The sequence below is a fragment of the Lagenorhynchus albirostris genome, chromosome 1 (genome assembly GCF_949774975.1).
Source record: "Lagenorhynchus albirostris chromosome 1, mLagAlb1.1, whole genome shotgun sequence".
Classification (NCBI taxonomy): Eukaryota; Metazoa; Chordata; class Mammalia; order Artiodactyla; family Delphinidae; genus Lagenorhynchus; species Lagenorhynchus albirostris.
Genome location: NC_083095.1, coordinates 27,570,516 through 27,589,733, shown reverse-complemented (window position 1 = coordinate 27,589,733; position 19,218 = coordinate 27,570,516). Strand labels below are relative to the sequence as shown.

Sequence of the window (19,218 nt, the reverse complement as noted above, 5' to 3'; positions counted from 1 at the left end):
AAAAAACTGCATGTATTGCTTTATGCTCTTCATAACTGTTACAAAGAAAGAGAGGTATCACATAATAGGGCTTTTTGGTTGGTCATTCAAAGAAAACTCACAGAGAGACACTGGATATTTAACCCAATATATACATTCTCCAGTCAAGTTTAATGAGGTACCCACTTTAAGTTTCACACTTGATGGTAAAAGCAATAGGTGACTAGAATAAGTGGTGGCCAAGGTCACACAGTGGTAGCCTGTGGACTGCTTTGCCCCACAGGTATGTTTTATGTGACTGACATAGTATTAAAAATATAAGCTGACATTAAAAAATTGGGATATGGAGCATCTTTTGAGAAACTGGAAGTTCTGGAAACCCTGGGCCTGCACCCTGTATAGCACCAACTGAGTGGGATTTAGAATCAGTTGCTCCTTCCAGACGGGGTGGAGCACGATCACCACAGCCCTGCCTGGCATGCTTCACTTACTTGCCTTGTCTGCCTGGCCTGGAACCCCTGGATGACATTATAAAGGTCACAGACCAAGGGCCTCCAGGGAGAACAAATGTTGTGTGTGTGGGGAGTGCTTTCTTATGCTGCTAGAGGAACAAAGAATAGTCAATGCCATAGTGTTCCCTTCGATCTCAACATGTTTAGGCCTTTGATTATATCAGGAATATCTATTAGCCTTTTAAATTTAGCTTGATCGGATCTTTGGGAAGAAGAACCTTTTTCTATCTACATCTCTTCCTAGATAGCAGAGGATGACAGAGGATAAATAAATGCTGCTTGTTACTGTCCGTGTTTTATACTACTTTATCCAAGAAACTTCAGTGCAAGTAGATGTTATAAATTTTAAAGCTCAAAAGGTTAAGCAATGAGAAAAAATCTTACCGTGAAACTCACTTCGTTAAAAAGTATATGCAGTGTATTGAATGCAGCACAGCACCTTTGGCCAACATTTGCTTTAGGTCATCAGTTTGGCACTTTTCACAACTACACAGGAGGCAGCAGAGATGTGATATAGTGTTTTTCTCCCTAATGTTCGTAATTCTGTGAGGTTTAGTGCTCAGCATGTTTATTTCCATAGTTAATCACTGAAGCAATAAATGATTTTTTTGCTTTGTGGCAGGAAGGAACTTGTTTCGTAGTCCTGACTACAGCCCACTCTGCCCTGACACTATCATGAATAATATTTCTTTGGGGGCCCAAGGATGCTCATTTGAAATAATTCATTTACAATACATCCTTGCACCAGAGTTGTTCTATCATGAATGTTTCCAAATCTACAGCAAAATCAAATGAAATGTGAGTTAAGTCTGCTCTTGCTCTACACTTTAGCGAACTGTTCAGCCAAGAGAAGTCACAACTTGGCTGTGCCAGGGAGACCAAATACACTTCAGCCTTTGTGCGGGAAAACAGTTTTACAAACATAAACTGGCAGTACCTTGAAAAAGCCCACTGTGGAGATAAGTACAAGACATGACCCTTCCTCTTTTAATGGCTCATCTTTTTCTCCTTCTGCATTTTAAGCACTATATTTTAGAAGTTTGGGGAGAAAAAAAGTTGTAGCAGCAAAAATGACTCTATTAGTAAGAAAAAGAAACTGGCAAGAAGCAAAGATTATTTCTGTGCAAAAGTCCCTTGCATTGTTTCTGTTACAAGACCATTTATTTCTTTATTTATATAAAGACTCACTGAATCAAAAATTCACGAAGGCCTAGACTCTGTGTGTTTTATCCCCAGTGACTAAGGTCGATGCGTAGGCTCACTGAGGCATAGCACTGATTGAGAGTTTAAATGTTTATTTAAAACAGAAATGTCAAACTACTCCACCCTCAACCTTCCAAACATCTGGCTAACAATAAGCTAATTCTTCAGCAACAATGTCAGAGCAGAGGAGTAACTCAGGTTATACTATAACTCAAAAGCAATACTACTGGAAAACTTAAAACACCTAGCACTACATAAAGAAGAAAAGTAGGTTGCAATTTAAGAGAATTAGCTACAGAAAACCATTCAAAGGCATTTCTGCTGCCTCACCTTTTACTTTTCATCTGATGCATGGCTACCACCTTTGAACTGGTTTCTGTTTGCGTAGCTTTTTGGTGGGAAAAATCATATGGCTATCCCAGGCACAATTTGGCAAAGTGCAACTTGTCTCTAAGGCACAGAACTTAGATTCTCAGCCAGATTAACAGCAAACCTAGACTTCCCAAGGGAACGTGCTAGAGAAAACGACCCCAGCGTTCCACTGCTAGAGTGACTTCCCCTCCGGACCAAGAGCCCAGCTCTCACCCTCCCTTCAGTGCTCACTTTCATCCCATAGTCTCAGCAACATGCCCATGTTCCTCGGTTCCATGGCAGAAGCAATACTCATGATTAACACCCAAAATGACCCTGCCTCTCAGGCCTGCTGAGGTGGTGAGCATGAGGGATACAAGAACGTGAAAGGCCAGTCAGTCCTTAAAAAAAAAAAAAAATCAAAGTTGCATTTACATGATGAATCAAAACCCATTGTTAGGGTTTGTTGCAAACCCCAAGTCCCCAGAACTTGTAACTTTAATCCAGGGTTGGCCCCTTCCCTTATTTTAAGAAAAGGCTTCAGTGATTACATTAGTACCATTGTACTAGGCTTCCCAGAATTGAGAAAACAATGGGAATATTAAACCAAAGAAGATCCCATTGAATAGAGTTGCCCATCCCCAGCTGAGGGGTTTTCCCAGAGCAGCAGCCTTTACACCACCAGTTTTAGGGAAATGGCATAATTTTCATTGCACAGGTCCTTCCAAAATATTAAACAGATATCAAACATTCATTTTTGGTTGGGGAAAAATGAAACAAAAATTAATTTAGCTCTTTCTAGGGAGGTAGGATATGAGACTCATCAAGGCAGCTCCTGTGACTCAAAATACTAAAGGCTAGGTGGAAACACAATGCTCACATCCTTAAGTAAAACCATCAAACGTTTCTAGGACACTTTCTCTCTCCGGGAAAGCTAGCTTGCTCCTGTCTACAAGGACATGAAGACACGGGGATCAGAAGGGAGCTCTCAGCCAAATTCCTCTCACTTGGCAGGCTCCTCCTGTTCTGCTAGGCTTCAGGGACTACCTGGTCTGGGGGCTGGCTTTGGGCCACTCAAGTAGGAAAGATGATACAGATTCACTGATATGGCTTCATAAAACACCAAAAGGGGAAACACACTGACTAGACATACAGAAAGGGAGCGGTTGGAGCTGCTGATGTCAAGATTAGAACCCTAAGAGCCATGAAGGCAGAGGCACAAAAAATCTTCTCAGGGGCAGAAGACTCAGTCACTCTAGGCCCTCTCGAAGACACCGAGTAGAGGCAGCTGAAGGAGGGCCTCCCCTCACAGTTTCCTCTGAAGTCCATTCTTACTGCCCCACAGACTCAATTCTCTACGAGACGCCTCATCTCTCAGAGGAATCTTCCAAAGCTAGGAAATCCCACCCTGCGTTGGCCACAGCCTCACACTTCTGCTGTGTGACGAGGAGGGACCTACCCTTCTTTCTCTACTCCTCACTGAAGAAGTCTCACTCAACCCTCAGAGGAAAAGCAACCTAAGCCCACTGCTCCTCCTCAAGCATTTAGCTGCACAAAATAATTGAACTTTCTGAAAACAAGCTGGAGATTGACTCCACCAGACATACTTTCCTGGACCAAGGCTCCTGAGAGGGCTTAGAACACTTCACCACTCTCCAGATGACCCTGGATGGGCCACACCTGGTTCCAGCCCACTCCAGCTTTACACTTTAACCTCCTCCACCCAGAGGTGCAATGCCTGGTGTTGAATTCCCAAGGCAGCTTCCAATTAATGGTGAAAATGGTAAGTGGGATGTAAGCTGCTACCAGCAAAATTAAGGTGAGCATTGTGTCTCCTCTTCAAAGGTGGGATCACCAGATGAGGTACAGAGCTGCTGTTGCTATGGCAGTCACTGAGGACAAAGCCAGGGCCATGGGGCCCTTCCATTCTCCAACACAAAACCACTCCTAGATCCTATCTAATAGGCAATGCTACTCTCCAAGTGTACATGGAAAGTGCTTCAGAGCCTCCGCCTCGCGCTCCTTGTCTGCAAGTGAACGAAGCCAGGAAAGCGCTCTCTGCGTTCAGTAAGTGTGCTGTGAAGGTCTTTGGATTCCAGTTTCCTGGAGGCTATACAGGCTCAGGAGACTAGAGGCTGGGTCTACAGGAGTCTGTTCCCAGGAGGCACCAGGAATCTGAATCTAAATCAGGCTTTGGATCCATTTCCATCTCTTCCTTTGCTGTCTGAGTTCCTTTGGAATGCATCCCCACCTGTCCAGATAAAACACAGTTCCAGGTTAACAACACTGCCACCTAGTTACAGCATTTCAGGACTGGATTTTCAATGCCCACCTCTAAGAATGTGTAGCCATGGTTTTGTGAGAAGCTCATACTACTACCTTAATAATAGGACCTTAGATAAAGTCCACACCTGTACATTTGTTGCAGGTAGGGTGACCAAGTGTCGTGGTTTGCCCAGGACCGCAGGATTTTCTGGGATGCAGAACTCTTCAGTTTTAAAACTCAAACAGCCCTAGGCAAAACAATCCTCCTCCCTCCTACAGCTGCCAATCACTCCATGCTTACTTCAAGTGTGTATATTACTTTCCAAAGTACGTTCATAGACATTATTTCATCTAATTCTCAAAACAACCATACAACAACTATTTTCTTCTTTCAGGTGAGAACCAGGGCTCAGAGAAACAAAGTAATTTGTCCAAACACATAAACCTGGTAAATGGCAAAGCCAAGGTTGACAGTGTTTCCCTAACCTAGTTCACTCTATATAGAGCAATACTATGGCCCTTTAAGAACGACTCAAGGGCTTCCCTGGTGGCGCAGTGGTTGAGAGTCTGCCTGCCGATGCAGGGGATACGGGTTCGTGCCCCAGTCTGGGAAGATCCCACATGCCACGGAGTGGCTAGGCCCGTGAGCCATGGCCGCTGAGCCTGCGCGTCCAGAGCCTGTGATCCACAAAAGGAGAGGCCACAACAGTGAGAGGCCTGCGAACCGCAAAAAAAAACCAACAAAAAAACGACGCAAGCAGCATCACCGGTGAAGTATTTTTACCAAAAATGTTTTAACTTGAACCTAATCAAGCCTTAAGTCTAACTTCCAGTTTACAGAAATGACAGGGTGACAAAAGAATAAGATAAGCAATGTCTCAGGAAAATAAGGCAAATCCAGAATGTAGGATATTCTCTTAAACAACTGACCCTGTTTCTTCAACAAACCAATGCCATGGGAATTTTTTTAAAAAACAGGGGTAGATGACAACAAAAATAATCGCACAAGACTTCTAAGAAATGATAAAACTTTATGTAAGAACATAAAGGAAGACTTGAATAAATAACTATTCAAGGCTGGGAAGACTCAGCATTACAGACAAGTCAACTCTACTCAAAGATATAATTCAAAGCAAATCTAATAAATTCCAATATAAATACCAAAGGGAGTTTTGAGAAACTTCACTTTTGAGGAATTCTAAGATTCATACAGAAGAAGCAATGTGCAAAAATAGCCAATGTAACCCCAGAAAAGAACAAAAAGGAGCACAGGACTTTCCTTACTGGGAATCAAGACATTCAAAACTCTAGTATTTTAAATAGGACTAATTAAATAGCTCAAGGCAACAGAAAAGAGAGCCTAAAAATGAACCCGTGTGTATTTGGATATTTACAATATATTAAATGTGATCTTTCAAATCAGTGAGGGAAGTATGGATCACTGAATAAAACAATTTAAAAATGTTAAAAAAAAAAGGGGGGTAGAAGTGGTGATGGAATTGTTCTAGATTAAAAGAAATGAGAAACATAATAGTGTAAAAGGGGGTTCTTGACTGGCTTCTGGTCTAATAAAAACAGTTATAAAGGACATTTTTATGGGAAAACTGGGAAAATCTGAGTATCAACTGGGTACTAGATGAGAACTGAGAATACTAGTGTTATTTTTGTTAAGTGTGATAACAGTACTGTGGTTCTCCAGAAGAATGACGTCTTTATTTTTAGATATGTGTAATAAAGTATTTAGGGAGGCTATGTCATGACTTTCATAATTTACTTGAAAATGGTTTAGCAAAAAAAGAAAAAGGAAAAAATATACATGCACATACACACACTCATACTTCAAATACACAGATAAATACCTACACATATTTTAAACATACACAGACACAAACACATTTGAAATAATTACAGCAACATGTTAACAACGGTTGAACCTAGATGGTGGATGTATGGGTGTCCACTGAACTGTAATGTTTAAAGTTTTTCATAATAAGTAGAAGAAAAAGCAAAGGTAACAAATATACAATGGAAGTTAGGTGATGAAATGATTCAATCCAGGTGCCTGAAGAAGGACCAAGCATCTGGGATTAATTACAAACATTACATCATCAAAAGGTAAGTACTTGCAAAGAAGTAAGCCTATTTCAGGCACTGGTGTTTTGTTTCTGTGATTCTTCAAAACAGAATTAGAAATTCAATTATCCTTTTAATGCTCTCACCTGCTGCCCTCCTTCTAATTTCTTGTTCAGCTTCTGTAGCTGCGTAAAAATCTGAAGGTTTTCTTGCTGTAACTTCTGTTGTTCAGCCAGACACTTCAACACCAGACCCTGCAATCTCTCAACCTCCACCTGCAGAGTGCTGCATGCACAGGTAGGAGTCAAGGGTGTTCCCTTCCCAGCGCATGTTCCTGCGGGATTCAGCCGAGGTGGCTAGAGAGACAGGAGAAAAGGGTCATAGGAGGTTCTGCCCGGATGCTACAGCTCCCCAATCCAAATGTCCTCTAAGTGCTACCAGATTTTACTTTTAAAGTAACAATATAAAACACATATACACGAAGTAAATGGAAGAGAAACTGAAAACTGCTGGGATTACAATAGAACCTGGCTCATAACAGAGCAAGAGAACTCTCAGTGCCTCAGTCTGCATTATGGTAAGGTAAAAGAATAATCATCTATTTTGGAGAACTTTGTGAAAAATTTTAAAGTCATTGATATCTTCCTATTTAAAATGCTGAAGTGAGAGAATGCACAATTTGGTTTGGAACAAGTTTTTTTCTTTTTTTTTTTTTTTTGCATGCCAGCTTTCTCTAGTTGTGGCAAGCAGGGGCTACCCTTCGTTGTGGTGCGTGGGCTTCTCATTGCGGTGGCTTCTCTTGTTGCGGAGCATGGGCTCTAGACGTGCGGGCTTCAGTAGTTGTGGCACACAGGCTCAGCAGTTGTGGCTTGTGGGCTCTAGAGCGCAGGCTCAGTAGTTGTGGCACACTCTACTCTATGTGCTCCACGGCATGTGGGATCTTCCCAGATGGAACAAGTCTTTCTGATCACAGTGAGGGTACCATGATTCAAAGGGTCAATATTCATGAAATGTAGTGGATCACACTTTAGAAGAGATTTAAGAGGTGTTCAGTAAATAGGATCACCAAAACAATTCAAGACAGCTAACTGACAGAGGAATTAAAATGTTTACCTTGAAGTTTCAAAGGCTTTATTTCCTCTTCTGGGAAGTTTTTCAATTATCCTAGCCTGGATTTTTCTCCCTTCTTCTACTGTACTTTGTTTATAGGAAGGGTCAACAAATGATAGCCCATGGGCCAAATCCAGCCTACTGCTTGTTTTTATAAATAAAGTTTTATTGGAACATAAGCATGCCCATTCATTATGCATTATTTTTGGCTGCTTCTGTGTTATGATATCAGTATTGAATGGTTGCAAGAGACTGTATGGTCCACATAGCCTAAAATAATTACTATGTAGCCCTTTAGAAAAAGTTTGATGATCCCTGGTTTACAGTTTTGTTGAGATATTTACCACAATTTGATTTCTACCAAAGTTAGGTATACATGCATTGCTCCCCCAGTAGACTACAAGTATTATTTCTTACTTACATTTAGAACCTCCAACCTACCCTAGCAGTGTCATGAAAAGTTGGATTTGAATTTTGGAATTTCAGTTTTGGTACTTCTAAGGCAGAGAGGAAAGAAAGACAATCATCTGGTATAGAAAGATGGGGGCCTGTCAGAAATGTGAAAAGGTAGATACTTTTCCACAGAAATCAGTTTCGCCTTGCATACAGGCTTTAAGCACTACTGAACAGACAGTATGAGTTGATGCTGGGCAGCTGGGAAACCAATGAAGCTAGAGGGGAAGACAGTGATGCCAGGAGAAGTGGGCAGAGCTTACAGCCACTGTTTACCTAGTTGTGATTTAAAGGCAAAAGCTCAGTTACCCAGACTCCTTCTGGGGGCTTGTGTTCCAAAGGAGCTTCAGAGCCCACCTTGAGTCCTTGTAGCTCTTCGTAGGGCAGAGTATCTTTCTCAGATTCTGAAAAAGCTGCACTTAGGGGGGATGGGCTGTCAGGCATAGGGATGAATTCTGCATTTTCCAGCTCCTATGTATAAAAGAAAGAATCTCATCAGTTCTGTTTGAGCCATTTACTTTCGACCAAATTCCCTTCTTGCTATAGCTTTCACTCTGTCGTGACATCAGCACCCTCTAGTGGAGCAGGACAGTTGTGGTTACAACATAGCTCGCCCTACCTGTCAACATCCTGCCATTCCTTCCTCTGAGGAGTGAACAGTGAAGCAAATTCAAACTCAAATCCAAGAACATTTTGGAGTGTCTGACATGTTTCTCTAACACACTCAGTCTACACAGGCTATTCAGTAAGTTGGGAAGCTCTTAGGTAATGGCAGTGAGGCCAACTGCCAGGTTGCTAAAGGCTGACCTAAAGCTTTAGATAGAACTGTGTGCTGCTTCCTCCATTCATATTCCTATGTAGCTATCAAGTTTAATCTTATTATACAGGGAGCTTTAAATCTACACGCTCTCTCTTTGGTTGGGGGTGGGTACAAAATTTAAAATTTCTCTAACTATAAATGTTGACTGTAGAAAATGTGAAAATACAGATGGGCAAAGGGAGATGATAAAAATCACCAGTAATTCCATCACTCATAGATAACCACTGTTAAGCATTTCTCTACCATAAGGCATTCCAATTGCCCCAATATTCTACTTCTACGAACCACAGTACAAAATCTAGAAGCTTAACCTTTGCATGCATGCATTACAAAAACTGCCTTCAAGGAAGGCTGCATTAATTTCCATTCATTTAAGTAATACAGGTATGAGCACATCTTATACCTTTTCTTGTCAGGAAGAAAAAGGATTAGAGATTTGGTGATTTCGGTTCAGGTAGAAATCAGAAACCTAGATGCCTGCTGCAAAACGCTTGGATAGGACATGGGAAACAGATCCTTTCTAGTCCCTACAGAGGTACGTCTACCAAAGGAATTACCTTTCGAAGCCAGCCAGGACAGGAGCTGCTGGCCCCACTACTGATCCTCACGGCCTCCGTGGGACTGACTAAACCTTCCATTCCTCGGTCTGCTTCCATTGTTCCTCGGAAGCCTCCACTTGGATCAGGAGTTTCAGATTCCTGCTGACTGTCCTCCTCTTCTCCCCTACCGCCACCGCTGCCACCTCCTGGGCTAGAGCTCTGAACCACTGACAGATACACAGCACAGAAATAGAAAGCTTTGCTATGCAGCAAGATTTACCATCTAATAGCCCCACCGACCCCCGGAGAGGTTCCTAGAGTTGCGTGAAGCAGAACAGCAACAGTGTAAATCAGATACTTGGGACTAAATTTTTAGTTTTTATACAAGGTATTGTGTATCAGTATCTTTATAGCAATATTCACTTCTACTTTCCAAACTTGCTTATCCTTATGTCCACAGCAGATTATCAATGTTCTACCGCATTACTGAATACTCACCCCAACCACAGCATCCATGCCTTAACAGATATACCCAGACTCCAGCATCCTTCATAAGAGGTTCACCTTATATACAAAGCTTTTTCACATTTGAGCCAAACACCTCTTAAAGTTGCCAGATAAACTCACCATTAACTCCCTTTCTGGGGAAACACCTGAATGGAGAAGTCCTCAACCATTAAGTTCATTAAATTCTTTAATGACTATTCGTAAGAATTTTAAAAATATGATGGCTGGTTCTTTAAATATCATGCAGCATATTCCAAGTTACATTTAATGAAGATGAGCTGATGTACAGTCAGGAAATGACACTGAGCTTTAATATGAGCCAAAGAAAAATATAACTAAGAAAGTAATTTGCCAAAGCTAAAAGAAAAAAAAATTGCATGGTATATTCTAAAGTTAAATGTAAAAGCTTATTTACGATCACCAGCTAACCTGGCTTGAGGACTGACTATGCCACACTGTGATCCTACCAAAGCCGCAGAACTGTAGATGCCAAAATAACCTCTTAAGCTTGCTTTTTTGTTTTAAATGGCTTTTAAAAATTATGTTACATTTGACATACACATTAAGACTATTTTTAACATATGTGTAAGTTTTGATGCCTAACAAAATAACCATACATGCATCTACTACATGAAAGTACAATTAGTTTCCAATACGGTAGCCATTAGCCAAATATGGTTATTTAAATTTAAACAGAATGAAGAATTCAGTTCCTCAGTCGCAAGAGCCACTTTCAACTGCTCAACAGCCACATGTGGCTGGTGGCTATTACACTGGACAGCACAGACACAGAACATTTCCATTATCGCAGAAGGAGCTATGGGACAGGGCTGAACAAGAATAATACCTGTTTTGCTCCATCTGCCTTGTGAATTCCTTCCTTCTCTGGCCTCCTACCTATATATAACTACTCTGATTAATTTTGTATTTTTCATTTCTTCTTGCAAAAAAAAAAACTTTATCACATACTTAGGTATCCTTAAGCAATATATTATCTATTTTGCTTGTTTTTGAACTTTATAAAAAGGCATGTAGTCTGCTGCAACTTGCTTTTTACATTTCACATTATGGAAATATTTGTAGATGTTGTTCATTTTAACACATATAATATTCCATTGGATGGTTATAACATAGTCAACCAACAAATATTTACTGAGCATTTACCATTTGCCAGGCATTCTTCTAGGCAATGTGGATAAAATTATTGAATAAAAAAGACAAAAATCGTTGCCCTTACAGAGTTTATATTTTCCAGACAATGGACATGTGCTTTTAATCTTAAGTTTTTCCTTTAAATACTGTTCTAGTAAAACAGAGCTGTAATATAACAGCTGTGCTTAGCAAAAAGGTATTTTATCATTTGTGACAGATATTAATATGCACAAACAGATACTGAGCAATGGATTACTAAAGGAAACTAATAAAAGGTATGATGTGTGTTTGTGTAAACTAGAGCTCAACAAGTCTAGATCAGATTTTCAACTGTCTTTTTGGAGGATTAGTCTGCTTTCATTCTGGGTCTTCATCTGTTTTGATTGCACAAAACATCAGAATCCAGTTCTGAGACATCAAAGACTACAGGTACCCTAGCAAATGGAAAACCAGAAGGAACACAGATTCAATTTCCTAGCATGGCCCCAGATAAGAGAACCATGAAGAAAGCAGCCAAAGGAAAAGTATTAGAGAGGTTTGGGCTGATTTTCCCAACTACATTGAAAGTTCAGCCAACTTTTAATTCTAAGGGCTTATTCTGAAGGACTACTTCTATAGACTGGAATACCCCTGGGAACACTATGGAAGTAAAGGGTAGACAGAACCCATAGCCCCTAGCATTGAAAGGAAAGGAACAGTACGTAAGTCACAATACAATGTTGGGCAAGCCACGTAATTACTCCCACATGTGTGGTGGCAAAGATGTACTCTCCCTCTGACCGCAATGTAGAAGTCATAACTTATTGTGAAATCTACCAAACTATGACCTTCCCTCTTGATCACTGTATTCCTCATTTCCCAGAGATATTTCCTATTTCCTTTTTTGGGAGACTGCATGGAATTCAACCCAAAGACTCACACCTCAGAAAACCACTGGTACCTGAGATGCTGCTACTTACCAGTTCCGATGGATAAACCACTGCTATTCGAACGGATGGTCTTAGAATTCAATACTTTCTCTGAGGAAAAATATTCAGTAGGTAAGCATTGTTTACAGCCAGAGACAGGAAAAGTGACAGCCTAGGATAGGGAGTTAATCTAGGAGATAACTGCTATCTCTCATACCAGATAAAAATATTATAAGCCAAGCACCAATAGCTACTCTATATTCAACTATGTAGCAATTCTCCACCTTAACTATTCTTTGGAATCACCTGGGAAGCTTTAGAAAGTAGCAATGCCTAGGTCCCACCCCAGAGGTTCTGATTTAATTGGTCAGGACAATGGGATTTCTAAAAACTCCTCAAGGGATTCTAACGCGCAGCCAAGGTTGTGAACCACTGACCTAAAGAATGAACTTGTAAACCTTCACACAGACCTTTATAATTTGTTCATAACAAAGGAATCTTTATGCAGGAGGCAGTTATGATTTAGTTTCTTTTTAAAGGTGTACTGTATGTTTCTCACAAAAGCATGAGCACAGATAAACTAATTAGTGGACTACTAGAAGTAAATTCTACCGCGAGGGGGTCAGAGCCCTTATGTTATCATAAGACAGCAAACAATGTTCTATTCCTACCACTAGATATGGTATCACTGACAATTATTAAGACTTACACGAGTAGCTTCTTTTCTTCAGGACACTTCTGTTTGCCAGAATGTGACCATTAGTAACTTAGGTGTGGGTCTATCCTCTGTCAAAGCCATCCTAACCAACACATATGGAACCCTTACCAACAATGAGAATGGTGTGCCAGCCTCGGCAAGATAAGTCTGGGACGTGATGCAGAGATCCAAAGATAGGCCGAGGCCATGAAGTGCAGATATCAGAGCCATGCGGTCTCTCTGTGGGGGTCATTGCCAGGCGACCATTACCACCATTGCCCCAGGCAAAAATGTGATTATCTAGACAAAAAAAATTAAACAGCAGACAATTGAACAGAACACTGGCTTCCCAACTCTTTTGGGTTCCCCATCTTTATGCCCTAGAGCTAAAAAGATTTTCCACCATGTACAAAACAAGGGAAAGCTATTTATTCCCCTATATAAAGCCTAAACAACTCCTGATGCCACCCAGGTAAAAATGACCACCGCTCCTACATACTGCCATCCATTCATTCACTCATTCAACATTTTTGGTCATTCATTCAAATAATTATTGGGCATCTACTTCATGACAGGCACTGCTTGAGGTGCTAGGAAGAGAGCAGAGAACAAAACAAAGTTGCTGCCCTTGTGGAACTGACATTCTAGTGGGAAGAGACTGATAAATAAATTACTTCAGGTAGCATTAAGTGCTAAGAAGGAAGATAAACAATAAAGAAAACTGGAAATAAACAATAATAGTAGGGTATCATTACTTTAGACAGGGTAGTCAGAGAAGTACTTGTTGATACTTGAGCAGAGACCTGACTGAAGTGGGAGAGAACCAGGTGGATATCTAGGGGAAGAGCTTTCCAGGCAGAGGGAATAGCAAAGTGCAAAGTATGTATCACAAACACAACACAGAAGTCCTCTGCAGCTGGAGCAAAGTAAAGGAGGGGACGGTGGCCATAGAAGAGGTCAGGAGGTGACTGGAGTCTGGGTCATGCAGGCCATTCCAATGACTTTGGTTTTTACTGTTTGAGATAGGAAACTAGTAGAGATTCTGAACAGTAGGTATTTAAAAGGATCCCCTAGGCTACCATGAGGAGAACTGACTGCAGGGGCCCAAGGATGGAAGCAGGGAGATCAGTTGTAATAGTGAAGATGGTAAAAAGTGGTTGGATATATTCTGAGGATAATCTATAGAATTTGTGAATGGATGGGACGTGGGGTGTAGGATAGAGGTGCCATTTTCTGAAACAGGAAGGCTACAGGAGGAACAGGTTTGAAAAGAAGATCGGAAATTTGATTTTGAATACAGTAAGTTTGTTTGAGATGCCCATTACCTCTTATCCAAATCAGGGCATTTTTTAATGAAAAGGGGGTGCTATTAATGATTAAGCCCGGACAGTAGGCATGAATCAGGACCAACCTGGGAAGACCGGGCTATAAAGCCACTTTATCTTTAGACATCCAAATCAAGGGACTGTTGAATCAGTGAGTCTAGAAGTCAGGTACAGTAATTAAAGCTATCAGTGCACAGGGAAGATTTAAGGTAATAAGCTCAATTAGATAATAAAGGGAGAGGGACTTCCCTGGTGGCACAGTGGATAAGACTCTGTGCTCCGAATGCAGGGGGCCCGGGTTTTATCCCTGGTCAGGGAACTAGATCCCACATGCATGCCACAACTAAGAGTTCACATGCTGCAACCAAGGAGCCCGGGAACTGCAACTAAGGAGCCCACCTGCCACAACTAAGACCTGGTGCAACCAAATAAATGAATAAATAAATATTAAAAAAAAAAAAAAGGGAGAGGATTGTGCCCTGGACACTCCAGGCTTTAGACTTGGATACTACAATCATGGCACTGAACCTACCTGACTGCACTAATCTGTCTATATGTATGTCTCCCCTACCCTACTAGACTGTGAGTTCCCTGAGGACAGGGGCTTTCTGAAACTTTTTTTTTTTTTTTTGCCGTACGCGGGCCTCTTACTGCTGTGGCCTCTCCTGTTGCGGAGCACAGGCTCCGGACGCGCAGGCTCAGCGGCCATGGCTCACGGGCCTAGCCGCTCCGCGGCATGTGGGATCCTCCCAGACTGGGGCACGAACCCGTGTCCCCTGCATTGGCAGGCGGACTCTCAACCACTGTGCCACCAGGGAAGCCCCGTCACTTTTTTTTTTAATTGAAGTATAGTTGATTTATAATATTATATTAGTTTAGGTATACAACATAGTGATTCAATATTTTTATAGATTATATTCCATTTCAAGTTATTATAAAATAATGGCTATATTTTCCTGTGCTGTTCAATATATTCTTGGTGCTTATTTATGGTATACATAGTAGTTTGTATCTTTTAACCCCATATCCCTATCTTGCCCCTCCCCACTTCTCCTTCCCCACTGGTAACTACTAGTTTGTTCTCACTCTCTCTGTAAGTCTGTTTTTGTTTTGTCATTCTCATCCATTTGTTTTATTTTTTAGATTCCACATATAAGTGATAACATAGAGTATTTGCCATCCTCTGACTTATTTCACTAAACATAATACCCTCTAGGTCCATACACATTGTTGCAAATAGCAGAATTTCATTCTTTTTAATGGCTGGGTAATATCCCATTTACTGTATATATGTACCACATCTTCTTTATCCAGTCATCTGTTGATGGACACTTAGGTTGCTTCCATGTCTTGGCTATTGTAAATAGTGCTGCTATGAATACTGGGGTGCATGTATCTTTTCGAATTACTGTTTTCCTTTTCTTCGAATATATGCCCAGGAGTAGAATTGCTGGATCATACAATGGTTCTATTTTTACTGAGACTCACTTCTATAGTCCCAGAGCCTAAAGGAGGACCTGGAGCATAGCAGGCACTCAGTTTATGTCTGCTATGTGAATGAGGTGATCAAGTACAGTTTAAAGGAGTAGAGGAACATTTATCAACAGGTAATATGCCCAGACACAGAGTCTAATTCTATACTCGTCATTCTGAAGTTTAACTTGAGAAGTACACAGATACTGAAGAAACATTACCTCTCTGAGGACCTGTCAGAAAGTGCTACTGAACTTGCTATACTATTTTTAATCCTCAGTGACATCCTGATTCTGTCTTTCTAGGTACCATTTCCATTTATCTAACCTGAACTAACCAGTCTGTTCCCTAAAACCACTTGTTTTGGGACAAGCAGGGAAGGTTAATGTGCTACTCTGAAGGCTGGTTCACTTAATTAAATATGGTAAGAGATCACTTATCTGACACTATTGCTGGACCTCTCTTGTGTAAGTAACAGACACAGACTGAAAGAAAACAAAGATGTCCCAGAGCATGAGCAATAACAAAAAAAGCCAAAATGAGTCAAAAGATAAGAAGATGAAATATGTTTTTTTGTTGTTCACTAGTCACAAGAAAGAAGTGGCTACAAAAATCAAGAGAGTTTAGAAGGTGATAAAGGAAGAGAGAAAAAAGAAAAAAAGAAAGCACAAGAAAGAGGAAAGGGAGTGAAGGCTAGCAGAAGCTGCGATAAAGAAGAGAAGTGATAGGAGCAGGATGCTGAGGAGAAGAAATAGCTGAGAGGAAAGAGAGAAGAAAATTCCATTAGACCAATTCAGAAAGTTGAGAAACACTGGTATATAGCCCTTCAAGCCTTAGCAGTCCCTAAAGACATCACTGCAGTGCAGCTGACCCCAACCAAGGAACAAGGTTAAATTATGTTGTTCTCCTCTCTAGCCACCCAACATTTATTGGAACCAACATGGTACTGGGCAAGGTATATATATATAAGTATTTAATTATTCTTAAAACATTGTACCAAAAAAGTTAAAGTAAAAAAAGTAGGGATTTAAGAGTACTAATTTGCCATTTTCTAGAAATCTGACCTTTTTACAGCAATCACTATGTTGGACACATGAAAAGTTAATGAAGCTCCACAGGCACAAAAATTGGCCACCAATTTAACACAGAGAAAAAAGTAAACATATGATCCAGCTACACAAATAACCAGTCCACCTCTTTTACAAGCAAAAATTAAAATATAGCCATCCATCCAGAAAGCCTGAAATAACATGTACAGACTCACCATCAGTGGCAGCAATGGTAAACTCATCACCGCAGGAGACTCTGATCACTTGCTTTCCACCTAGGGGGCCCCCTAACAGGTTGATTCCTAGACGCTTCTTATAATTTCCAACACCCAGCTGTCCACACTTGTTGCAGCCAAAGGTCAGCAGCCGGCCTCGCTCTGAGACAGAAGCAAAAATAAATAACCAGGTACAAATGGGTCATGAAACAGGGAAAATGCAGACAATGCAGAGTCCCATAGACTAGCTTCTGGTTGTTAGAGTATTATACAAATATAAAGCTAGCTACACAATCCTGGACCTAGGGCAGCTAGGGCATCTAGAACTATGACCAATTAGACCCAGGAAGTGATTCAATATTATATATTTTATTTTAAATGTGGAAAATGGGTACTATTTAACTTAGAAAACTTATAGATGGTGCTAAATACGAATAGCAGTTGCCAGAAATTATAGGTGTGGTATTCTCATTAAGGAACGTATTGATTATATACTTATAATGATTACCAACAAAACATTTATTTGAATGCCCAATTTGTTAATGAGATAATACTGGATGATGGGGGAAATCAGGAGAATGTGTACATATAGTTAAGAAGCACTACTACTTGATAGAAAAAAAGAGCCTGAAATACTAAGGCCTGTGTACACAGTCGTACATCAACTCACCATCAATAGCAGCAGTGTGAGTCTTGCCTGGGGCAATTGTACGGATCTTATAAAAGGACAACTGTTTGGCCAAGGTAAAGGAGGTTGTGTAGGGGACTTCGTGGTATGCCTGAAACAAGGTAGAACACAAAGCAAAGACTCATGAAGTAAAAAATGGAGGGGAAACAGGCTGAAAATGTTGTCGTGGTGATCAAAAGGCCTTTCAAGCGAATCATGTTATTAAGAAGGTGCCAGGTAGCTTTTCATCTCCAATAGAACAAAAGAAGAAATAAGCTCAATATGTAATCAAAGAATTTAGTATGAGACAGGACTTTCTGACCACAAAAGTTTTATGATTCCTAAATTAGGGTATGCACAACATGAACTCTCCATCCCAGAAGGCATCTATATAAGGATAGAATCATTGACTTTTGTCTTGGTTATACACTCTACATACCTAACAAAAGCAGGGGAAGGAATTAAAATCCTGAAGACTCTGTCCAGCCCATCAGTTTACTGTGATCTAATTTTACCTACAATATTCTCAACTTGTTAAAAACGTTCCTTTTTTTTGTTTGTTTTTTTTTGCGGTACGCGGGCCTCTCACTGTTGTGGCCTCTCCCATTGCCGAGCAAAGGCTCCGGACGCGCAGGCTCAATGGCCATGGCTCACGGACCCAGCCGCTCCGCGGCATGCGGGATCTTCCCGGACCAGGGCACGAACCCGTGTCCCCTGCATCGGCAGGCGGACTCTCAACCGCTGCGCCACCAGGGAAGCCCTTAAAAGTTAATTCTTACCTTTTCCATTGAGACAGCAAACTTGTCTCAATATGACTCTTTAGAAAATGACAAAAACTCATCATACTAACACAAAGAGGGGACTAGTACTTAATATCAGTGGCGAATTTATGACATTCTTGAAGGAGGGGAATGGTAATTACATTTAATAAGCCTGTATAGGATCAGTGATTTGAGAGTAATCATAAAAACTCCCTAGAGAGGTGATACATGGAAAAATGTTTCTTTTCATAATGTTAATTTTCTTGTATCTACTTCAGTGATAAGGTAGAATTTGAATTCCGTCACTGATTGTTTGTAATCAATTTATTTATTGAGGTATAACATACTATACAATATTGTACAGCTTGATACATTTTTCTAAAGGTATATAAATGTAAAACTACCATCCAGATCAAGATATGGACCATTTCCATCACCCTAGGATCCCTCCTACTCTTTCTGTTAACACCTATGCCCCTCTTCCCAGAAGCAACCACTGTTTTGACTTTTGCCATCATAAGTTAATTTTGCCTGTTCTTAAACTTCATATAATGGGCATCATATAGTATGTACACTTTTGTGGCTGGCTACTTTACTGGACATAATGTCTGTGAGATCGTCACTTTATTCTTAAGTCAAATTCCACAGTCACAAACCAATAACAGCATTTCCAAAGAAATTCCAACCTAGAGAAGTTCTGATGATGTACTTAGGATACCAAACGGGGTACTCACTTCATGATTGATGATTCCCGACATGCACTGATTCAGACCCAGTTTGTTGAACTCATTGAGTCCACAGGCCAGCACTTTGCCTGACTGGGTCAGCAGAAATGTCCCATCACAGCCACATTGAACTGCAACAATAATCAAGGCCTTGGGAACATCCACCTGCAAGAAAAAAAAAAATCAGAAAATCTCCCAAACATAACTTGTATTAGGGAAAAACCCTCAAATTCTTTCAAAAATGATGCTCTGCATTTAGCAGAATGACTACAGGGAAATAAAGGTTGCTCTATTTTTTTCAGATTTGCCCAGAAGCTTAGAGGCTACTGTTTTCAACAAGGAGCTCAAGTTTTATAATAAAGTAAAAGAAGGCAATTCCAGGTCAGCTAAAAGTTTTAGCAATAGGTCCTACTTAGGAAGACTTCTCAGAAAAC

The 19,218-nt window shown here is 40.7% G+C and overlaps 1 protein-coding gene across 2 annotated transcripts in view; it reads right to left on the bottom strand.

Moving 5' to 3' along the window:
* Nucleotides 1-115: 115 nt before the first annotated feature.
* The window catches only part of NEK9 (NIMA related kinase 9), a 38,800-nt gene continuing 19,697 nt past the window's right edge, over nucleotides 116-19,218 (bottom strand). Inside the window, exons 14-22 of one of the 2 annotated variants that reach the window (XM_060134959.1) lie at nucleotides 18,794-18,949; nucleotides 17,302-17,410; nucleotides 16,632-16,793; nucleotides 12,699-12,869; nucleotides 11,924-11,983; nucleotides 9,324-9,532; nucleotides 8,256-8,417; nucleotides 6,530-6,739; nucleotides 116-4,296 (exon numbers count right to left, since the gene is read on the bottom strand). In XM_060134959.1, coding sequence (XP_059990942.1) covers nucleotides 4,174-4,296; nucleotides 6,530-6,739; nucleotides 8,256-8,417; nucleotides 9,324-9,532; nucleotides 11,924-11,983; nucleotides 12,699-12,869; nucleotides 16,632-16,793; nucleotides 17,302-17,410; nucleotides 18,794-18,949 — 1,362 coding nt within the window. In that variant the 3' untranslated portion in view covers nucleotides 116-4,173. The remainder of the gene's footprint in view (nucleotides 4,297-6,529; nucleotides 6,740-8,255; nucleotides 8,418-9,323; nucleotides 9,533-11,923; nucleotides 11,984-12,698; nucleotides 12,870-16,631; nucleotides 16,794-17,301; nucleotides 17,411-18,793; nucleotides 18,950-19,218) is intronic. The other variant, XM_060135045.1, reaches the window with a different exon arrangement.